General features: G+C 36.4%; 1 protein-coding gene across 2 annotated transcripts in view; it reads left to right on the top strand.

Annotated features, from left to right (window-relative positions):
* PXYLP1 (2-phosphoxylose phosphatase 1) overlaps window positions 1-19,785 on the top strand; it is a 43,902-nt gene that overhangs the window by 9,719 nt on the left and 14,398 nt on the right. Inside the window, exons 2-4 of one of the 2 annotated variants that reach the window (XM_007432196.4) lie at window positions 3,669-3,795; window positions 17,281-17,442; window positions 19,071-19,197. In XM_007432196.4, coding sequence (XP_007432258.1) covers window positions 3,717-3,795; window positions 17,281-17,442; window positions 19,071-19,197 — 368 coding nt within the window. In that variant the 5' untranslated portion in view covers window positions 3,669-3,716. The remainder of the gene's footprint in view (window positions 1-3,668; window positions 3,796-17,280; window positions 17,443-19,070; window positions 19,198-19,785) is intronic. The other variant, XM_025169189.2, reaches the window with a different exon arrangement.

Below are 19,785 nucleotides of genomic sequence, written 5' to 3'. Positions count from 1 at the left end.
GAAATCAGACAGAAAGTCCTACATCTGCAGAAAAATCAGAATAAGAATAAGGCTACACACCGAGAGACAAAAAAAATAAAAATTAATGTAACATATAGCTACAGCAGATACCTGAGTTTTAGAGATAACCTAAATCCCAAATCAAAGTCCTTTTCTTCTTTGTCCATTGACCTCCCCTAGTTTCTTGGAATAATTCTATTTATTAACAGAGCTGCTGGGGAGATGGTACCTCCAACTTGTTTTTCCAGCTCAGATGCCAGAAAGTTCTTGCTCCCTTTCTCCAGAATTCTGCTTTGGTCTTTTAAAGGAACAACCCTTTTTCTCTCTTTAAAAGAGGAAGCATTGAGGATATGTGCTAAAGCCCATGTTTGAGGCAAGAAGTCTGTTCAAATTCAGATTCTGTCTGGCATCCAGACTGGGAGGGAGGCTGTAGTATTATGTATCCTGGCTTTCTCTTCACAACAGTGATAATGCACATTTTGGGAATTAAATACTTGAATTAACCTTTGTATTCATGCCTGGACTGTAGTAACTTTTTTTGTATTTCTACAACATTTTCACATTTATTAGGGGTTACTATATATGAGAACATTCTGGCAAAAATGTTCCCTGTCATCTTTCCCAGTTCCTCCCTAATCCCCACCACATACGCTTATGGGAAATAAAACAGTCCTACTCTGTCTGCAGCAGGTGACTGCATATTGTTTATCATCCTTGCTGACCTGAGGGTGGAGAATTCAGAAGCTGTCTGAATCCTTCCTAAAGTTTTTAAAAGATCTTTAGGTGCTGTGTGTGTAAAGCAATTGTGCATACATTCCAATAAGAGTTTCAGCACATCCTAGTGGACTATCCCCATCTTTTTAATCCTGGACAAACATTTTATGCTTTCATCCCAGATAAGTATAATTATTTCAGAAGATAGACTGAAAAAATAGATCATTGTGGAACTAAGCCATTTAAATTTATACGTTAAAGTTGTTGCAATGATTCATTGTAATAATATCTTTAACCTTTGAGACCAGCAGCTGATATTATAAAGTGGTGGTACAATGAATGGGTTCTTTGGAAATGTCAAATACTGTTTTTACATGACGAGTGAAAATGGGAGCTGATAACTACTTTCTTAGCACAGTAATTTTCTGTGCCTGTGTGCTTCATTCTAGGAGAACATAGTCATGACATCATTGATGTGATTAAATCAACTGCAGATTTGGCAGCTACTTGACATATATAAAACTAGGTTACTAAAAATAGTTTTTCTTCAATAGAGTGTGTTCTACATGATCTAGGCTGTTGTTTCAATTAAAAAGCGTTAACAGTAACAAACTTTAAGGCTTTGAAAAGCATATTAGAATGGGTGAAGTATCCTTCATTAAAGCAGCCATGTCCTCTAGAAGGCATCCCTGACTCTGTACGTGAGGGAAGGAGTGAGTGTTTGTGCATGAGTATTCAGTTCACTGGTGGTATCAGCTGAAGAGTAGTCTGCATACATGTACATTTGTAGGCAGCAAAAGACAACCTTTGTTAGGGGCCACCCACCTAGCTTCATTGGACCAGGTCACTTGAAGAAGTGCCTCTCCTCCATGTCAGTTACTTTTTATCCCTCCAGTTTCTTCAGTTACAGCTAGTAGGCTGGAATGGAAAAACGTTGTAATTACAAGTGATGATGTATGAGCATTCTGGTCTTGGCATGTCTTTCTACTAAGGATCACAGAACTGTATCCTTAATATTCTTCATATTTCCTCTTTTTTTCACAATATGCTTGAAAAAATAATCACTCTTCTTTGTGTAAGTTAGTGTTTCCCAAACTGTTGCTGTAAAGGTGTATTGAACTTCAGCTTCTGTAGTATCCAGCTAGCATATATTAAATTTAACTTAGAAGTCATCAGGTTGAAGAACATTTGTATAAATTGTTCATTCATATAATTGAGTTTGTCTAATAATCTGTTACGTGCTTTCTACTTTAGGTATCTTTTAAGTGACATCTGAATAATTACATAATCTGCTTTTTTGTTTGTATGTTTTTCTGTTCTGGAAAATTCCCTTATCATATATACAGACTCTTAAATAAGAGTTTCTCCTGTGTGTTTGTAATGATATTTTACAAAAATTTATTATGTTTGCACTCATTGTATGGCTATTAAAAATTCCCTCAGTATGTTAATGTTCAGTTACATATAATTACAATGCTTTTGAAAAAATGTTGAATGGGCTTATTGTTCAATATTTATATTTTGAAATATTTATATTCTACCTGCATTTCTCATGGCACCTTGCAAACATTCTTTTATTAAGAAAATTACAACTAACTTAGCAACATACAGGGAGATAATTTACTATAAACTTTTTCTGAAGAATTCTTAAGTTTGTAATATACTTCTCATAAGTATTGTTGCCTTTAAAACTCAGGCGTACTGAGTGGTGTGGAGCTGAAGACCTGTTCTCTGAATTTGGGAGAGAAAACCATTTTGCCTTTGCAAAGGTAGCTTCTTAGCCTACCTGAAAATACAAACCACCCAGTAATTCAGGCAAAGCAAAAAGCATTTATTAAAAGGGGGGGGGTGTCAAGCCTTTTCGTAGGATACAGAAACAAATGATACATACATTCGGTATATGTCATACGTCAGAAAGCAAGTAATCAAATAATAAAATACATTGATTACCCATGAGAATTGAACAATAGAAAACAGAAGAAAATATGTGTAGCTCAGGGTTGAACTGTGGAGTCCTTGGGGTTCTCTGACCTTGGCTGTTTTCTTGCAAACGTTTCGTTACCCAGTTAGGTAACATCTTCAGTGCTAAAATGGAATGGGGTTTGCTCTCTGTTTATATACAGTGGCATGCCCTGCCAGTGTTGGTGGGGGTGTCATTTATAAGTCAGCATCTTAGACCAAGCTAAATCCAAAAATGTGAGGGAATTCCTGGAAGCTTGGTATTCAGACAAGGCAGCCATCAACAGGCACATAGAGATAAATAACATCTACACGCTATTCAAAAGAGACAATAAAAAGGAAAACAAAAGACCAGAACATCTCCTCACCAGCAATCATCACCCAGATAAGCAGAGATTAACACCAAGATTATCACCAGATATGCAATCAGCAGTAAACAATACCCTAATCAAGGAACTACCAGAGGGAAAAAATAAAACAAAACAAAAACCCCATCCCCACCAACACTGGCAGGGCATGCCACAGTATATAAACAGAGAGCAAACCTCATTCCATTCTAGCACTGAAGAGGTTACCAGCTGGGTAATGAAAAGTTTGCAAGAAAACAGCCAAGTTTAGAGAACCCCAAGGACTCCACAGAAAACATAGATTCCAGATAACATTCCAGAAGTGACAAATTTATGGGTTATGTCATTCTCTTTCCCAGCTGGGTTTGTATTTTTAAAACTTACAAGTGTATTCAAGGACTTTTCAGAATATGCTCTCTAATGTTGAGTTGCTGACAAAACCAAGTTCTCAAATATACCGCAAGAAATGGCTTTGGCCCAGAATTAAAACATGCTTCCCTAAACTCAGAAAAGAGGCCTAGACTGCCATGTTAAAAATGCTAATATCACCTTTTAAAAATGCTAATAATGAAGCCTAACATTCCAGGTAACAGTATGAGTAGTATGTTAGGACTATTTGTAATTAATGTTTTACATTTGTGTTTACAGGGAATATGCTGGAGGTAAAACTATGAAGAAGTAGCAGAAAGAATAATAATGTTTTTCCGAAATCGTTTTCTGTTTCTGTTGGCTTTAGCTGCCTTATTAGCCTTTTTGAGCCTTAGCCTCCAATTCTGTAAGTATAATTTTATATTATAGCTGAGAATTGTAAATACTATCTTCTTTTTATTACATTTTTAATGTACATGTAGAAGTGAAATCAAATAAATGTCAAAGTAATGTGTGCGCAACATGGGGAATAACTATCATTTTCTGCTTTCTAAAACTGCATAATTTTGAACATATTCCAAACAATATTAATTATGATTGTGCAGGCTGAAAATGATTGATCTGTTTGGCATGTAATGTGAAATAGGGAAAGAGGTTTCTTTTCCCTCCCATGTTCTGCAAAATACTGAGTTTATTTCATATGTATAGATTTTTATAGACAGATGCATATTAATTGTTACTTTTCTCACATTAGACTATTTTAATAATGATATAATTAAAACATGAGCATCAGACTAATTCTCAAATACATGAACATGAGTATAAGACAGGAAGGAGGTAAAGCATAATCAGTCTTGCAAGATTAGGTTATTATGTACTTTTAATCTTAATTTGGAGTTGATTTTATGGTTTGATCTACCTCTTGGGGCTGACATTAGTCCTGCAGATCTGATTATATTTTACCTCCTCCTTTTCTTATGCTAATGTGAATGGGGTGTGTGACTGTCTGAGATGTTTACACATACCTTCTTTATTCCTTCTTCATTGTTTGAGTTTAAACAGTGTTTTTCTCCTCACTGCTTTGGTAACAGATCCCTCAATACCACCCTCTTTACTCTCCACACAGTGTCACACATCAGAGTTAACAATGAAAGATCACTACAAATGGGTGACCCTAAACCCACAGCCACTCAGTTTTGTCAGGATTGAGCCAAAACCTGTTCTTCCCAGTCCAGACCCATACAGCCTCCAGGCACTGGGAAAGTATCCTGATGGCATCTCTTGGATAGTCTCTTGGGGCAAGGATGTATAACTATCATCAGCATACAAATGTTATTTAACCCCATGCTGATAGAAAGCACCTTGCCTAGTGCTTTCATTTATATCTTTAATAGTGCAAAGACAAAAAGTTTTGAGAGCTCTCCACACTTTCACAGGGAGCAATTCTTGACCACCCCACCAACACTTCTACCAATCATCCTCTTCACATAATAAAACCCTTTAACCTTTCTCCAACATAATAAAATCTTATAACATCTGTAAACAGTTAAGAGTTCTGACACAAACATATGGCCTTGGGGAAAAATGTATTGATGGGGTAGAAAGTTATGCACCTAAAAGCTGATTCTAGTACTTGTAGCTATACTTCCTTCAGTCCATTCGGGCATGTTGATAGGCAGTACCAGGAACGGTTGCCTTTTCCACTGAGGCTGTGGTCTTTTCTTCATAAGTTTTAACTTGATGTCAGCTGATGAGGAATACTCCTGAGATAAGGGATATTGTTGTTGTTTAAATGCATATATTAGTTTCTGTATTAAATAATTTGCTTAAAAAGTTGTTAATTCTACAGTTATTTTCTTTAAGAACTATTAATGTTAGATGGTTGGTTAAATAAACTTTTTGGTATATAAATACATTTGATATTTCTACAATATGAATAATTATAGCATTTATTACTTATTAGATATAGGTATTCTCTTTTTACTTTATGAAAATACATTGTAATTTTCCAGGTATCAAGCAAATACTGCTTCAACTGATCAGTCATTGTCACTGACAAGCCTTTGAGTCAGTTCCAGATGTGTACATTGCAGTTTTAAACCACAAACTGTTATGGATTTAGATTGCCACTTCTCTAATCTATGGAATAACAGTGGAATATGCTAAGTCTATTGGACTTTTGTTAGATAATGTATAAATCCCAGAGAAGCATTCACCATACAAGCAGCTTCAACAAACTTACCCATGCTGATACTGTTCAAATTACCCCAGCCCCTTCACAACATCCTAAAATGTGATTATAGTACAAGATTCTTTCTGCAGAAGTCAGTGTACTAAAAATCACAATGTGCATAAACATTTTTGTCCTGAAGACGTCTATCTTATAAATATGAATAGTATGGGAGATACACTGAAAGTAGAAGAAACGGATCTGTGAAAGAGCTGTCAGACTCTCACACCATGTCTCAGCAATAAATCATTCCTTCCTGTTGAAGGACATGGCCAAGGAAGACAGAGGTGAATACTATAGCCAATCAGTAGGTTACACAGATAGTGCCAGCAAGAACGATTTGGATTCTTCACTCATGAGATGCATTTACAAAATGAGGAACTCCTGACAGGAGATGAACTGCACCTCATGAAATCTGGAAAGAATGTGTTTGGAACAGTAATTTAGTTACCCTAAAACCTGTGCAACACAGAAAGGGGGACCCAGAAAATGGTGCAACACCAAGTACTGTGAACAGGACTGGGAATGATATACAGGATGTAGAGGCACACAGTAATGAGCACATAAATGCAGGAAAGAATAAGTCAAGTTTTATGATCCAAGATTTTTATTGTGTGTGGTTTTTTTTACAAGTGTATAAAATATGGGGAACTAAGAGAAAGAACTAGGAGTCTTAATGCAGACATGATTTAGTAGGTATTATTGAAGCCTGGTAGGACAAAACTCATGAGTGGAATGCAAGCATAAAATGATATAACTTATTCAAAAAGAAATAGGCCAACTGAAATGGGGAGAAGGAGTTGCATTATATGTGAAAAGAAAATGCATACTTGTGTAGTAATTTAGAAATCTGAACACAGAGTTCATTTGAGAGTCGATAAAAACACAAAGAAGAGAAATAATGTGTGTGTGTGTATAAGGGTACTATGGAGTGCCAAGTTAAGCAGAAGATCTGGATAATGCTCTCCTGAAGCAGATTGCATAATTTTTAATTTTTAAGGAGAAGAGGCAGTAATAAACTGACTTTACCCAAACCAATGTTGGAAAACCATTCAGCCAAGGCTGCATAGTCCCAAAAATTCCTCACTGTCCTTTTCCAAAATGTTGAAAGAGAGATAAGGCTTTTCTAGACCTAATCCTAACCAATAGGGAAGACCTGGTTGAAGAGGTAAAACAGTTGCAAACTTGGGAAGAAGTGACCACATCATCTTGTGTTTCAAGATACTACAAAATGGAAAATTGGAGTATGGTCATATATTCACACTAGATTACAGGACACCTAATTTGAACAAGTGCAAAAAAGTAGAGACAGAATCCTACACACAAAAATCCATAGCTGATATCTGTAGAAACTTGGCAAAACTAAAGCTCAACATAAGAAAGTAAATGAAAAAAAAAATCCTTTTGGCTATGTCAGTAATAATAGGCAGGGGGAGTGGGCCTGCTGCTTGGAGAAGATGATAGCATGATGACAGGGAGAAGGCTTTCAGCTCCTACTAATAGACCTAAGCAGCTCAGCTGACACAAAGAGGAAGTGGTAGCCCAAGATAAATAAGTAGTAAGGGAGAGCCTTACTACCATGAATAAATGTAAGTCTCCAGGACCAGATCAGTTATATCTGAGAGCCTGGAAGAACTGAGTGGATGTCATTTTGGAGTGCTTTTCTCTGATCTTTGAGAAATCATGTAGTGCCAAATGATTGGAGTAGGGCCCATGTTCCTATCTTCAAAAAGGGAGGATAAAAGGGGACCTGAGTAAAAACAGACTGTCAGCTTAATATTAGTAGTTGGCAAAATTCTGGTCCAGGTTATTAAGCAGTTGGCTTGTGAGCATTTAGAAAAGAAAACATTGTTTGGCAGAAGCCAGCATGAATTTATCAAGAAAAAGTTGTACCAAACAATTGGATCTCTTTTTTTGGTAGAGTGCTCAGTTTAGTGGACAATAGGAATACAGTGTACATAATGAACCTTGATTTCAGCAGAGCATTTGTAATGAGATCCTAGTAGAGAAGTTGGTAAAATGTGGGTTGGATATATGCAACCATCAGATGGATACAGATCTGATTTTACTGTTGTATCCAACAAATGTACTTCAGTGGCTCTGTATCAAGCTGGATGAAAGTGTGAAGTGGCATACTGCAAAGCTCTGTTATAGGCCCCATGTTAGTCGTATTTAGAAATGACTTGGACGAGGTCTAAGAAAATATTATTACTATGAGAAAAGATAAGGGGCATAGCAAATTTGTTAGACCTTGCAGCAAGATTTAGGAGGAACCTGAAAAACTAGAACAATGGGCAGAAATCAGCAAGATAAATTTCAATAAGGACAAATGGAAGTCTCCATTTGAGTAATAAAACTCCAAGGCAAGAGTATAAGATGCAGTACATGTGAAGAAGAACAAGGTGTCAGTAGATAACAAGATTACATAAACTACTGTATATGATGTATTGTCGAAGGCTTTCACGGCCGGCATACGATGGCTGGTGTGGGTCTTCCGGGCTGTGTGGCCGTGTTCTTGAAGTTTTGTTTCCTAACGTTTCGCCAGCACTCTGAAGATGCCGGTCACAGGTGCTGGCAAAACGTTAGGAAACAAAACTTCAAGAACACGGCCACAAAGCCCAGAAGACCTACACCAGCCATCTACTGTATATGATGCTGCTGCATAAAAAGAAAAAAAGTAAATACATTCCTAGGCTGCATCAACAAATGTGGAGTTACAAGATCAATAGAATAATTCATTTCTATTCTGCATTAGTCAAACCACACCTAGAGTGTTCTGTCTGGGTATCATATTTTAGGGAGGATGTTGATAATATCAGGAAAAGAGAAACCAAAATGATAAGGGGCCAGGAGTGCAAAAAATTGTGAGGAAAGGGCTGGTGAAGTTTTCCTGGGGAAGAGAAGTCTGCATGTAGACACTATATATAGTTGTCTCCAAGTATCTGAAGAACCACTGTATGGAAGATGGGATAACATTCAGTGTTGTTTCAAAAGGCAAGACAAGAAACATTAAGTTTAAATAACAAGGAATGAGATTTGTATTAGACATACAAATACAAGGATTTCCTAATGATAAGAGCTGTTCATCAGTGGAACAGATAGCCTCAGGAAGAGGTGGATTCTTCTTGCTGGAAGTATTTATACATATGCTCAATGACCATCTGTTGGGAATGCTGCAGTTGCATAGACACTGGGCAGGGTGTTGGGTTAGGTTATCTTTAAGATCCCTTCCAGCCCTTAGATTTTACCATAAATAGAATAGCTAATTGTAGTACCATTTAGTCTGTCCACTCCATAGTTTAAATCATCAATAAAGCATCTTTTGAAGGTCCTGCTGTAGATACATTCCTTTGCCAGACATACTGCCATTGGAGTCAAAGTAGTGCCCTTACTACAATTTATGGAGAAACTTATTTGTTTACCTGGTTCTCTAATTGTGGATGAATAGATGATATATGCCTTTTTTTTCTTGCTCACTATTTTTAACATTAATAATATCTAATGGAGTGTTAAAATGCTGGGGTTTCCAGCTAAGTCTAGACAGGGTTCATATATTTATTCCATCACATCATTATAAATGACTTTACAGAACATTGAATACATTTCTTGGGCAAGGCCATCCTGCAAGATTTTCATTGAGTAAATTACTGTTATCTGTTGAGAGAGGTAATTTAAATTTTCACACTTTCAGGTTTATAATTGGACATTTATTTTAGATTCATTTACTGACTGGAATAAGGAAGAATTCAGCTCTTTTTTGGGCTCAACATGAGAATTACTATTTGATCCCACTGAAATCCTGACAAGTTTTGGGAATTGTGTTTTTGCAGGGATCAGTTTCAGTAACACCTCTTCATGCTTCAAAATATGTATGATAAATATTGGGTTGTAGATATACGTAAGGGGATAATCTCAGTTGAAAAACAATCTTTAATCCTGTTTTTTTGGGGAGGGAGGTAAATTGGGCCTCTCACAGCATTATTATTTTGGATCAATTCATTCCCATGGAAGCCATTTTTAAAACCTTTGCCAGATTCAATTTAAATATCACTTGTTTGGTTTATTTAGCCCATTTGTGATAATTTCCACAACGGTTAAAAGTTCTGGAAGAATATTTGTAGAAACTAAACCAGTAATCATTTTTAGAGGAATGTGAAGAAAGTAAATGAAATTGATTTTAGCAATTTATATGTTCTTTGAAATAACAAATTTAAAAATGTCTTGTCCTGATAAACAAATGGAAGATTGAATTAATCGTCTGGGCCCAGGGGTGACTGCTGCCGAGGGTGTACAGGTATCTGGTGTGGCATGGCACAAGTACAGCAGGTTGGGGGTGGCTGCTGCTGGGTGCATTAGGGTGCGCAGGTGGCCGGCATGGCATGGAGTGACTGTGACGGGCCAGGAGTAGCTTCTGCTAGGTGGGGGAGAGTGCTCAAGTGGCTGCTGTGGGCAGGAAGTGCTGCAGGCACCATAACCAGGCTGCTCGGAAGAAAAAGACGTGAGAATGCAAACGACTTACCAGAGCAATTTGTGACCTTTCCTACCAGCTTCCCCATTGACTTTGCTTGTGCGAAGCTGGCAGGGAAGATCACAAGTGGTGATCATGTGATTCAGGAAGCTGCAACCATCGTAAGTGCGAGCCAGTTGCCAAGTGCCCAGATCACAATCATGTGACCGTGAGGGTGCTGGAATAGCCAGAACTTTGAGCACCAGTCGTAAGTACCACTTATTCAGCGCTGTCATCACTTTGAACGATCACTGAATGAGTGGTCGTTAACCGGGGATTACCTGAATATACTAAGTTGTATCTTTCTTTTAGACCTACATGTATTCATGATGTTTCAGATTACCTTTTTCAGATTCCAGGGCTGTAGTGAGGAGGTGAAAGTATAGGTTATTAGTCTGAAAGTGATTTGCCACTTGCTTAATTCTCAGTTTTATTTATTATATTTTAAATATCAGTTCTGTGGAATACAATTGGAAACATTAAATGCTTATTTCCTGTATTCCATATTGTCTGTATGGTTATCAATACACAAGTCACATAATGTTTAATTCTGAGTAGTTCTTTTTTTTACTTAAGTGGTATTACTTGTCAGTAGCTTGATCACCCAAGTTATAAAAAAAGTAGCTAAGATGATGAAGTTTTTTTTCTATGTAATGTTAATATGTTTCCTGTGTGACAAGGCAGACTTAGTTTGGGGCCCTTTTTTCTTTCACTAGTGTTTCTTTAATGCTTTAATGTTTCCATTGGTGGCATGCTTTATATATATTAGTTATATATAAGCATACAATTTGTTACATACTGTACTGTTTACTGAGTTTATTTAGTGTGATCTCTAAGCTTTGGCTTCCACTGACAATTTTTTGTGTCCATTCTGATTCTTTCCAGTGGTAAAATCTACTTGGGAGGTTTTGATTCTGCTGTTTGTTTTCATATTTATATTTTTCTTGTCATGGTTGCTACATGTTTAGGTTTGTTCTTTCGTGTGTGTGTGTGGGGGGGTGCTCTTCTCTTGGCAGAATTGTCTGATATTCTAATAAGTTGGCATTTGGTTTTTCTTTTTCTTTTTCCCAGAACTTCACAGAGGGACAAAAGTTATTTAAATGATATACTTCTTTCTTATTTTTAACAACTTATGTAAATTACAGTTCTGACATAGCACTTTCTATCTATGATTGAGTTCTTGTTCAGATTCCAGGAAGTTTATATATAAAAGCAGTTCCAGATGAATTATCCACATTCTGTACTTAAGCTGATCTTTGAATTGTAGCTGTCTAAAATTTTGGATCACAGATGGTCTGCAAACAAATTGTATTAATTTAATACCAGAAAAAAATATTTCAGCTGAATACCTATTAGACTACCTTTTATAACTGAAACAAATGTATTTCAGATGCCATATTTTGAATGAATATGTCAGAATCATTATGAGGTATAGGTGAAGGCAAGAGGAAGGTAGTGTTTCACATTAACTAGCAATAACTGCATTACTGATAGCAAAATACTCTATTGTAATGTGGGTTATACTTTTGGGAATGTGAACCTACGAATTAGCTCACCAGATAACTGTCTACTAAAAGAATGAAAAAATTCTGCTTCCAAATTCTTACCTTTAAATGTCTTTCACATATTAATGTTAAGAAGCCAATACTAGATTGGATACCATGATTGATTTGTAATGTATAATTCTGTTGTTTTTTTTTATTTCATTTATTGTAAAACTCATTTCATCCATGCAAACATAAGAGTTGTGCACAAAATAAGTATAGATTCAAGTAGGGTTTTCTGTGTCTGGTGTGTGTGTATGATTGAAATTGACAAATCTTTGGATTATTTAAATGTCTGTGTTGACTTTTCTGTTCATGAAGAAGGGAATTATTTGACATTTGTACTTTTGAGTAAATGTTTAGGTTTCGTCATGTATACTATCATGCTTTCATTATTACATAAAGCATCTGTTCAGGACAAAATTGAGCTCTTGACAAAAGTAACTTGTAAGTGTTGTATAAAGAAAGAAGTTCTTTGTCATTATACAGATGATAGATTGTAATGCTATTTTAGGTTTAGGAAACATTGTAATCCTTCTAAGTGGTATGTATGATGACAATCTTCATAGAGGAAAAAATAAATTTGAAGAAACATCATTGGTAGTGAAAAAAACACTTTGTTTCTATAATTGTTTGGATTTTCTGAAAGAAACAAGCTCAGTTTTGACAACATATTTGTGATTACCTAAATTATGATTTGAAAGATTTCAAATTTGTCACAGGCCTGTTTTCTCTTATCCTTTCCCAATTGGCTAACCATAATTTGTTTGATATTTTAATTAAATTATGTGCTAAAATAGTTTGCTTCAAACTACCATTGTGATTTGTTTAGGGATGACTAGGATGTGAACTGTTTAGTATATACATGCTGTCCAGAATCACACAGCATTGTCTTATTTTTGCTTCTACTATGCCTTAATACTTTAATAAATTTCTCCATTATATGGCAGTTGGATTCCTAAGCATTATAAGAGTTCATAAGGTATTATCTTAAAATACTGCATGATCCCTTCATATATTTCATTTAATACCTAGTTATTCCTGGAGATATGCTTTCGAATCAGTCTCTACTCCTGCCTAGAGAAGTATCTGCAGTTTTCTTGGCACGATTTCAAAAGTGGCTTGCCATTGTCTTCTTCCTACGGCTGAGAGAGAGTGAGTGGCCCAAGGTCACCCAGCTGGCTTTGTGCCTAAGGCGGGACTGGCTCACAGGCTCCCAGTTTCTAGCCTGATGCCTTAACCACTACACCAAACTGGCTCTTAAGGCATATATACACAAATACATTCTTAAACATGTGTGCAAACGCCCAATGATTGTCTGTAAATTCTGCAGGAAGGAGAGAGGTAATGTCTGCTCTTTATGGACAGCAATAATTTTAACTTCCTTTTCTAGCATCTATTAATCGCCCCCCCCCCGCCATAACCCACATACATTCTTGTTCCCATTCATTTTTTTTTCTTAGTTGTCAGATTCCTTCTGTTATAACCAATGAGTCATATTATGCCAACAAGTGCCATGCTAGGTCCAACACTGATGTTACTTGGACATCAAAACCTGTACAAATGAATGTTGATAATAGCAGTATGGGCAGACACATACTGTCTTAAGTAACTGTTATCATGACACTTCCATCTTAGTCATGTAGCATAATACTCAAACTGCTCTAAAGGATGTTACGTGAAGTTGGAATCAGTGTTGTTAAATGTACACATGCATAGTTTCTCTCTTTATCTAATATTAAGACTCCAGCTTCAATATGACAGACTTGATTTGGGGTCTGGAAGGATTCAGCCACAGAGAAGGAATGCACCATTATTTCAGAGCCTATGAAAGTTTCTTAGTACATTATTTCAAGATTCTACTAATTCAGTCAGGCTATATGCAGATAGTCCTCATTTAGTGACCACAGTTGGAACCAGCAACTCACTAAGCAGTGAGTTAAGCTGTGGTCACTAAGTGAAACCGTGACAGTGCTTGTGATCTTACTTCAGCTTTCCTTTGCTTTACAGACCTGCAAAGGTCGTAAATGAGGGATTGGTCCCAAAGTTACTGTTTCATACTGTTGTCATAACTGTGAATGGTTGCTAAACAAGGCAGTTGCTATACGAGGACTACCTGTACTAAATACTAAATCCTCCATGGATATTGTAAATTCTTAAAAAGCTTAGCCAAACATTGCAGATGTAGATGCTTTAACTAGACAAATATTAAATATGGATGTGGTTTGCTTACGGAATAGCTATGCAGCTTGTTTAATATTTCTGTAAAAATTGCATCTGTGCCTGATGATAAGAAGAACATTGTTATTATTTTCCTATACAAAGAGAAATATAGGAAGAGCAAGTCCAATAACTATAAGGGGATTAGTGTTAACTTGAGTCTGGAGTAGTGTTTAACCAAATTCTAATTAAAAGAGTACAACAGGTAACAGTGAGGTAGTTTGGTTATATAGAGAATTAATAGGGATCACATCTCAAAACCAATACATGAAGGAAGAATGAGTAAGTAAAAAACCAAGGGGAGGACCAAGAAGGTTATGATTGGATAGAGTAGATGCAATCCTCAAAGACAAAGGTGAGAATTTTAAAGAACACAAAGCAACTTATGAAGCAGTGTATGGATATAGAGGAAGAAAAGGGTTTCAAGGGTAGAAAGTTATGGAAAGGTACCGTAAATAGTGTTGGTATAAACAAGGTTTACTATGTTGCCTTTTCTTTAGCTTACTATTTCTTCTTCTTGTGCTCTGCATAACATTCCTTATCCTGAAAGGGAGTGTGGACAGTATGCACATACGGTACGCACATGTCTCTTGAGGGGTACACATTAACTAGCACCTCTCTTGGGAGGCAGATCACCCTGAGGCAACACTGCAGCTGACAAGGTTAGGGGTATTGTTACTGTGGAAACACTGCCAAATATGTGATAGCCGAAGGCCTTTAAAAGTCAGACCTTAATGCTGTTTACCTTAGGCCGTTTCAGACACCTCTCTTCTCAGAAAAAATCAATATTATGGACTTACTGTTGTACTCATAAATGAAACACAGCTGTGGTCCAATAGGTAATAATTCACCCTTAAAAGCCAGTGTTTTAGAGGTTTTTTCCTTCAGTTTAGTTGAGAGCTAATAATCTTTTCCTGCAGTAGGGGTAAGCAGGAAGGAAGTACAAAATAATATAATTTACTTATATTGTTGCAGTATAGCTGTCTTTCTTAAGTTCTCCAAATGTTTAAAGAGAGTCCTAAAGTTAGTTAGAACTATATAATTACTTTTCCATCTTACTAGTCAGTTTCATTGGTACATATTGCTACATAAGATCATTGCAATGATCATGGCAATTTTAAGTGCAGGAATGCACCTGTGATTGTATCATTAGACCCTTGGACAAATATTTTAGAGGTAATTAAAAGGAAATGGCTGGAATGTGATTTGGAGTTTCCTGTAGTTTGTACTGATTTTCTTGTTACTTACATGTTGGGTGAGGACTGGGATTCCTGCTTCTGGATTGTTATATTTTCATGAATAGATTTAATATGAAAGATTACAACAATACCTGACTTTAGTCTTGGGGGGAAAAAAACTCTTGATTGGTAACACAAACTGAAACAAGCAATAATAGATTTTCTGGATTCTTGCTGTCATAAAGTCTGTGAAATTTGAGTGGAGATGTTAGAGTGCATAGAAGCTACCAAATGTTTGCCTGCCTCTTGTGTTATACCTGAAGCTTTCTTTTCTCACTCCATATCATTGTTGTTGCAACATCTGTCTTGTTCCTTATCTCTTCTGTTGTATTTAGGATATTATTGCTATGGTGTATTTTCCTTTTCATTGGAAAATGCTAGCAACAGGAATTTGTACGTGTACCTAAAGAACCACTCAGTAACAATTTAGGCAATTGTTTCTTAAGATATTGCCACCCTATTAGGTGCCCATGTTTCAGTTCTGTCAGTTTTGTGGAAAGAGTATGAGCAGTGATTCTGGGAGGTGAGTAGACAATAAAGGGAGAGAAACATTCTTTAGCCCACCATTCCCCAACTTGGCACCTTCCAAATATGAATAGTACCAGATTGGGAAATGCTGATTCAGCTCAACCAGATAAATCTAATTTATGATGCCAGATTGGGAAATAGTAGATTACATTTTCACATAATCTATCCCAGAAAATTTCCTATACTCTTTATCGTGCTCAGTATGACAGTCTGAGCATACCTCTCTGTGACATTGGTCAGTTACATAGATTAGCAAAAGAGGCAGTCCATCCTAGAACCAAACAGTACACTCTTTTCTCTATTGATACAGAGGAGAAATAATCTTGTTAGAAAATATTTTAGTATCACTTTTTCTAAATAGTTCCTGATGAATGGAAGAGTTAAAGTTCTCTTCTCCATTCTTGGTAGAACTTTTCTAGTATGACTATTTTATGTTTAAAGCCAATGAAAATTTACCATGGATCCTTTAAACAAAGTTTGCTATGTGGTTTCTCATGTTAGTGAAAATAGTTTAAAATAGTTTGGTTGCACAAAACTGAAAGAACCTTCTGTGTTTAAGGCTAACATCCAGGAAAAAAAAATCTATTCCAGGTTTTAAAGTAGAAAGAAAAACGGGAATGGATTTGCTTTCATGTCTCTTAATTTTTGGTAAAAATTATTTTTCTTCTCTACCTTCCTTTTAGCTATTTTAGTATTCATTGTATTGCTTGTTATTCTCATAACGATGTTCCTAATTAAGGCAAAAACTTTATAGCCTGCTGAATTAGTAAAAAAGAGATGATCAGATGCACTGAAATGCATGAGATTCTATCTGATTTTATTTTTTTATATTCTTTTATTTTTCAGACGTCACTATGCTAAAAGCAGTAGTGCATGTATTGCATGCGTAATGTAAGGTGGGAAAAGATTAGGATAAATCTATCATCTCTGACAAAAGGCTGTTTTTAGTAGTGCACATATAGTTTTAATATTCAAAGGGGAATATTTGTTAGGCTAAATTGCAGCAGGTAAGCATGCTATATGCTTCCTTTTTTCTTGCCTCTTACTTCATGCTATATTGTATATAAAATATGCTGTATGTATTTAAGATAATCCTGGAAAAAATCGTTTGTTTCAAGGAGGACTGGGATTTAAACATATTTATTGGAGCTAAGACTAATTCTGTGTGAAACTATATTTTCTAAGAAAGGATAGCTCACAATACACAAAATTGTTAGCAGTGTCAGTACCTTAGACAGCTTATTTATTGCTTATGCATTTAATTGAAACCTTGTGATTTTATTTTAGGGGTTCTGTTTGCTCAATAGAACCTCCCTTAGGTATGGTCTCTTTTACACCATCTGCACTTACCCCAAATCTGTTTTGAGGATCGCAAGCAATGCATAATGGGAAGGAAGAAACTGTTTTGCTGATGAATACCACTCCATCAGCAAAATTATATCAGTACGTACAACCCACTAAGAAATTACTAATTAATGAGAGGTAGAAATAGATTTTACACTAGAAATCTATTTCCTGATTCATTCCATATTTATTTATGTATTTTGAATTATGCAAATAAATAATTTAGCATTAGAATAATCAGTATCAACTCACAATGCATATTGCTTATTTATATGTTTAGTACATTTGATTCCTGTTAACCCAATTAAAGACGATGGTCTGCATTCCAAGAATCGAAAGAGAATAATGCCTAATCCACTAACAGAGCCACCTGCTATTGATCCTATTTATGAAGCCCAGTTTTATTGTAATGTTCCCAGCATCCCTGAACGCAGTATGGAAGGTAACTATGTGATTGTGTTGTTGTCTGCTCTTTTATTTTTATTTGATTAATTATGTTGTAATTACGAAACATTCCTGATAGAATGTTCTCAAATTCCAAATAGAAAGCAGCAATTAAAGTAAATGCAACCCTCAGACTTACCTACTAGCTTAAACTTAACTGAAACAGCTGCTCAGATATACCTTCCTCCTCCCCCATAGGATTGATCTACTTAAGTCTTGCAATTGAAATCCTCAGAAGACCCAGGTAGGATGAATGCTTTTTATAGGAAAGCATGCAGCTTCTGAATCTACAAGAATTAGAATATGGATTCAAAAATAATACTGTTATTTTTATGTAGTACAGAAATAGTCTCAGCCAGACCTGTACCTCATACTAAAATAGTTTAATATTGTATGCTATCATGGGAAATAAGTTCTTCAGTTACCCCAGGCTTCTTCCATTGTAATTCCCTAAGTTCAAATCAGGGTTCTTTCCCACAGCTCAGTTAAAATGTCTGTGATCCAGCAGAAAAGTAAAACTGGCGTACATTTAGCTGTCCCCACCATCAGTCCTAATTGCCTCTGTTCTGGCTTACAGGAAGAGGACCTTCTCAGCACCACCAGGCAACCAATTGATAGCTCTACCCATTGGTTTGTCAGAATTCACCTCTCCCTCTTTCACCCAGCCCCCCCCCCCTTCCTGGGCATCAGCTGCCTGGGCTGGTAGAAGGTGGCAGGGGAAGGGGGCTTTTTATCCAGAGCAGTGATCTGCATCAGCCCAAATTATTGACACTCTGAAGAAAAGCTGACAGGGACAGTATGGGGAAGTGGGGGTTGCATGAAGTGTGTGTGTCCCCCCCCCCCCCCGCCTTTTCAGTATTAGCTGCTTTTTACACCATAATCAAAGATGAATGAAGCTGACAGGCATCCTGGGGTCATTGTGCTGTGAAACCACAGATAAAAAGTTCTCTCTCTCCTACTTCACTGTACACCCTCCCACCACAAATACTTGTCAGCTGCTATTTGGGATCAGCTTGGAGGCCTGGCCGTTTTAGGGGAGAACCTGGTTTGAAATAACTTTCTTGCACTCAGGGTTGAATGGCCCTGGTCACGCTAATGAAAACTCTCTCAAGAATAGGTTAGGAAAAAGATGAAGGCAACATTATGGGGACTTGGCAGGAAAAGAAGGATGGCAGGTCATGTTCATGCAGTGGTTAAAAGCAATAGGGAAAGGTCCCAAATTTCACTGACTGAATTTAGAGGGGATTATTTCCAGTAAGTGGGTATAAGACTGCAACCTTTGGCAGGAGCAGTCATCTCTAAGTCATCCTGCTAAACCCACTCAGAAGAGTTTAGTGGGAGACTTTGTCAAAAACTTTGACTTTGTCAAAGACTTTAATTCTTGATCTAATTAAAATACCTACTGGATCACTTCATCTCTCTTGTGGGCAATCTGTCTCTCCCTCCAAGAGTTTTGTAATTCACCTTTAGTCAGGTTAGTGGAAAACCATATGAACTGTTTACAGTTCTTCAGTGCCAGTGTTGTATGTTTAACTAAATGTGTAAATGTATTATAAATTGTTTGAGTTGAATTGGAATTCTAAAAGGGATAGCCATTATGAGTCTATTCTCTCTTTTTTCCTATAGGTCATGCACCTCACTATTTTAAATTGATATCTGTTCATGTACTAATTCGCCATGGAGACCGATATCCTTTATATGCCATTCCCAGAACAAAACGTCCAGACATTGACTGTACATTATTGCCTAACAGGTAAAGCTTCTATATTGTACCATTGCTTTCTATACTTTATTTCTGCAGAAATAATGTTAGTGCCTGATCAAAGTCAATTTTTCTGTAAATTGCCATCAGTTTAAGCACAGACCTACAAACTTTCTCTAGAAGGATTCCTTCATTCTTTGTTTGTATAGTGCTCTGCATATACACTGACACATATTGATAAACTTATATTCCTTTCTGTTTCCATTCCATCTTCCATCCTTTCTTCCACTTCTTCCAAAATTGGTAGAATTTTCATCAAATTTGAGTCACACCTATAGAAAAGATTTTAATTCTTTACTAAAAGCACTGGGAATCTGAGCTGATTTGAAGAATATTGCTGCCTTTCTGGCCTTCCTCCAATCACTCCTAAAAGCATATGTTGATGAGTGGGTGGATTTGTTACTACTTAACCATTTTATACCCAGCTCTTTTGCTGAAAAGTTTCCTGGTGTAGCTTATAGATAAATAGAGACAATCCTACCTTTAGGTTTACAATTTAAAGATACAATACTAAAGGAAAAAGAAGAGAAAAAGAAAACAGTATCAATTCTGAACATTTTAAGCATCTTAGATTTTCAC

Source organism: Python bivittatus, unplaced genomic scaffold (assembly GCF_059951505.1).
Source record: "Python bivittatus isolate LINGU-HERP-01145 unplaced genomic scaffold, Pbiv_v1 ctg000980_np1212, whole genome shotgun sequence".
NCBI classification, from domain to species: Eukaryota; Metazoa; Chordata; class Lepidosauria; order Squamata; family Pythonidae; genus Python; species Python bivittatus.
This window is presented reverse-complemented; position numbering and strand designations above follow the sequence as displayed.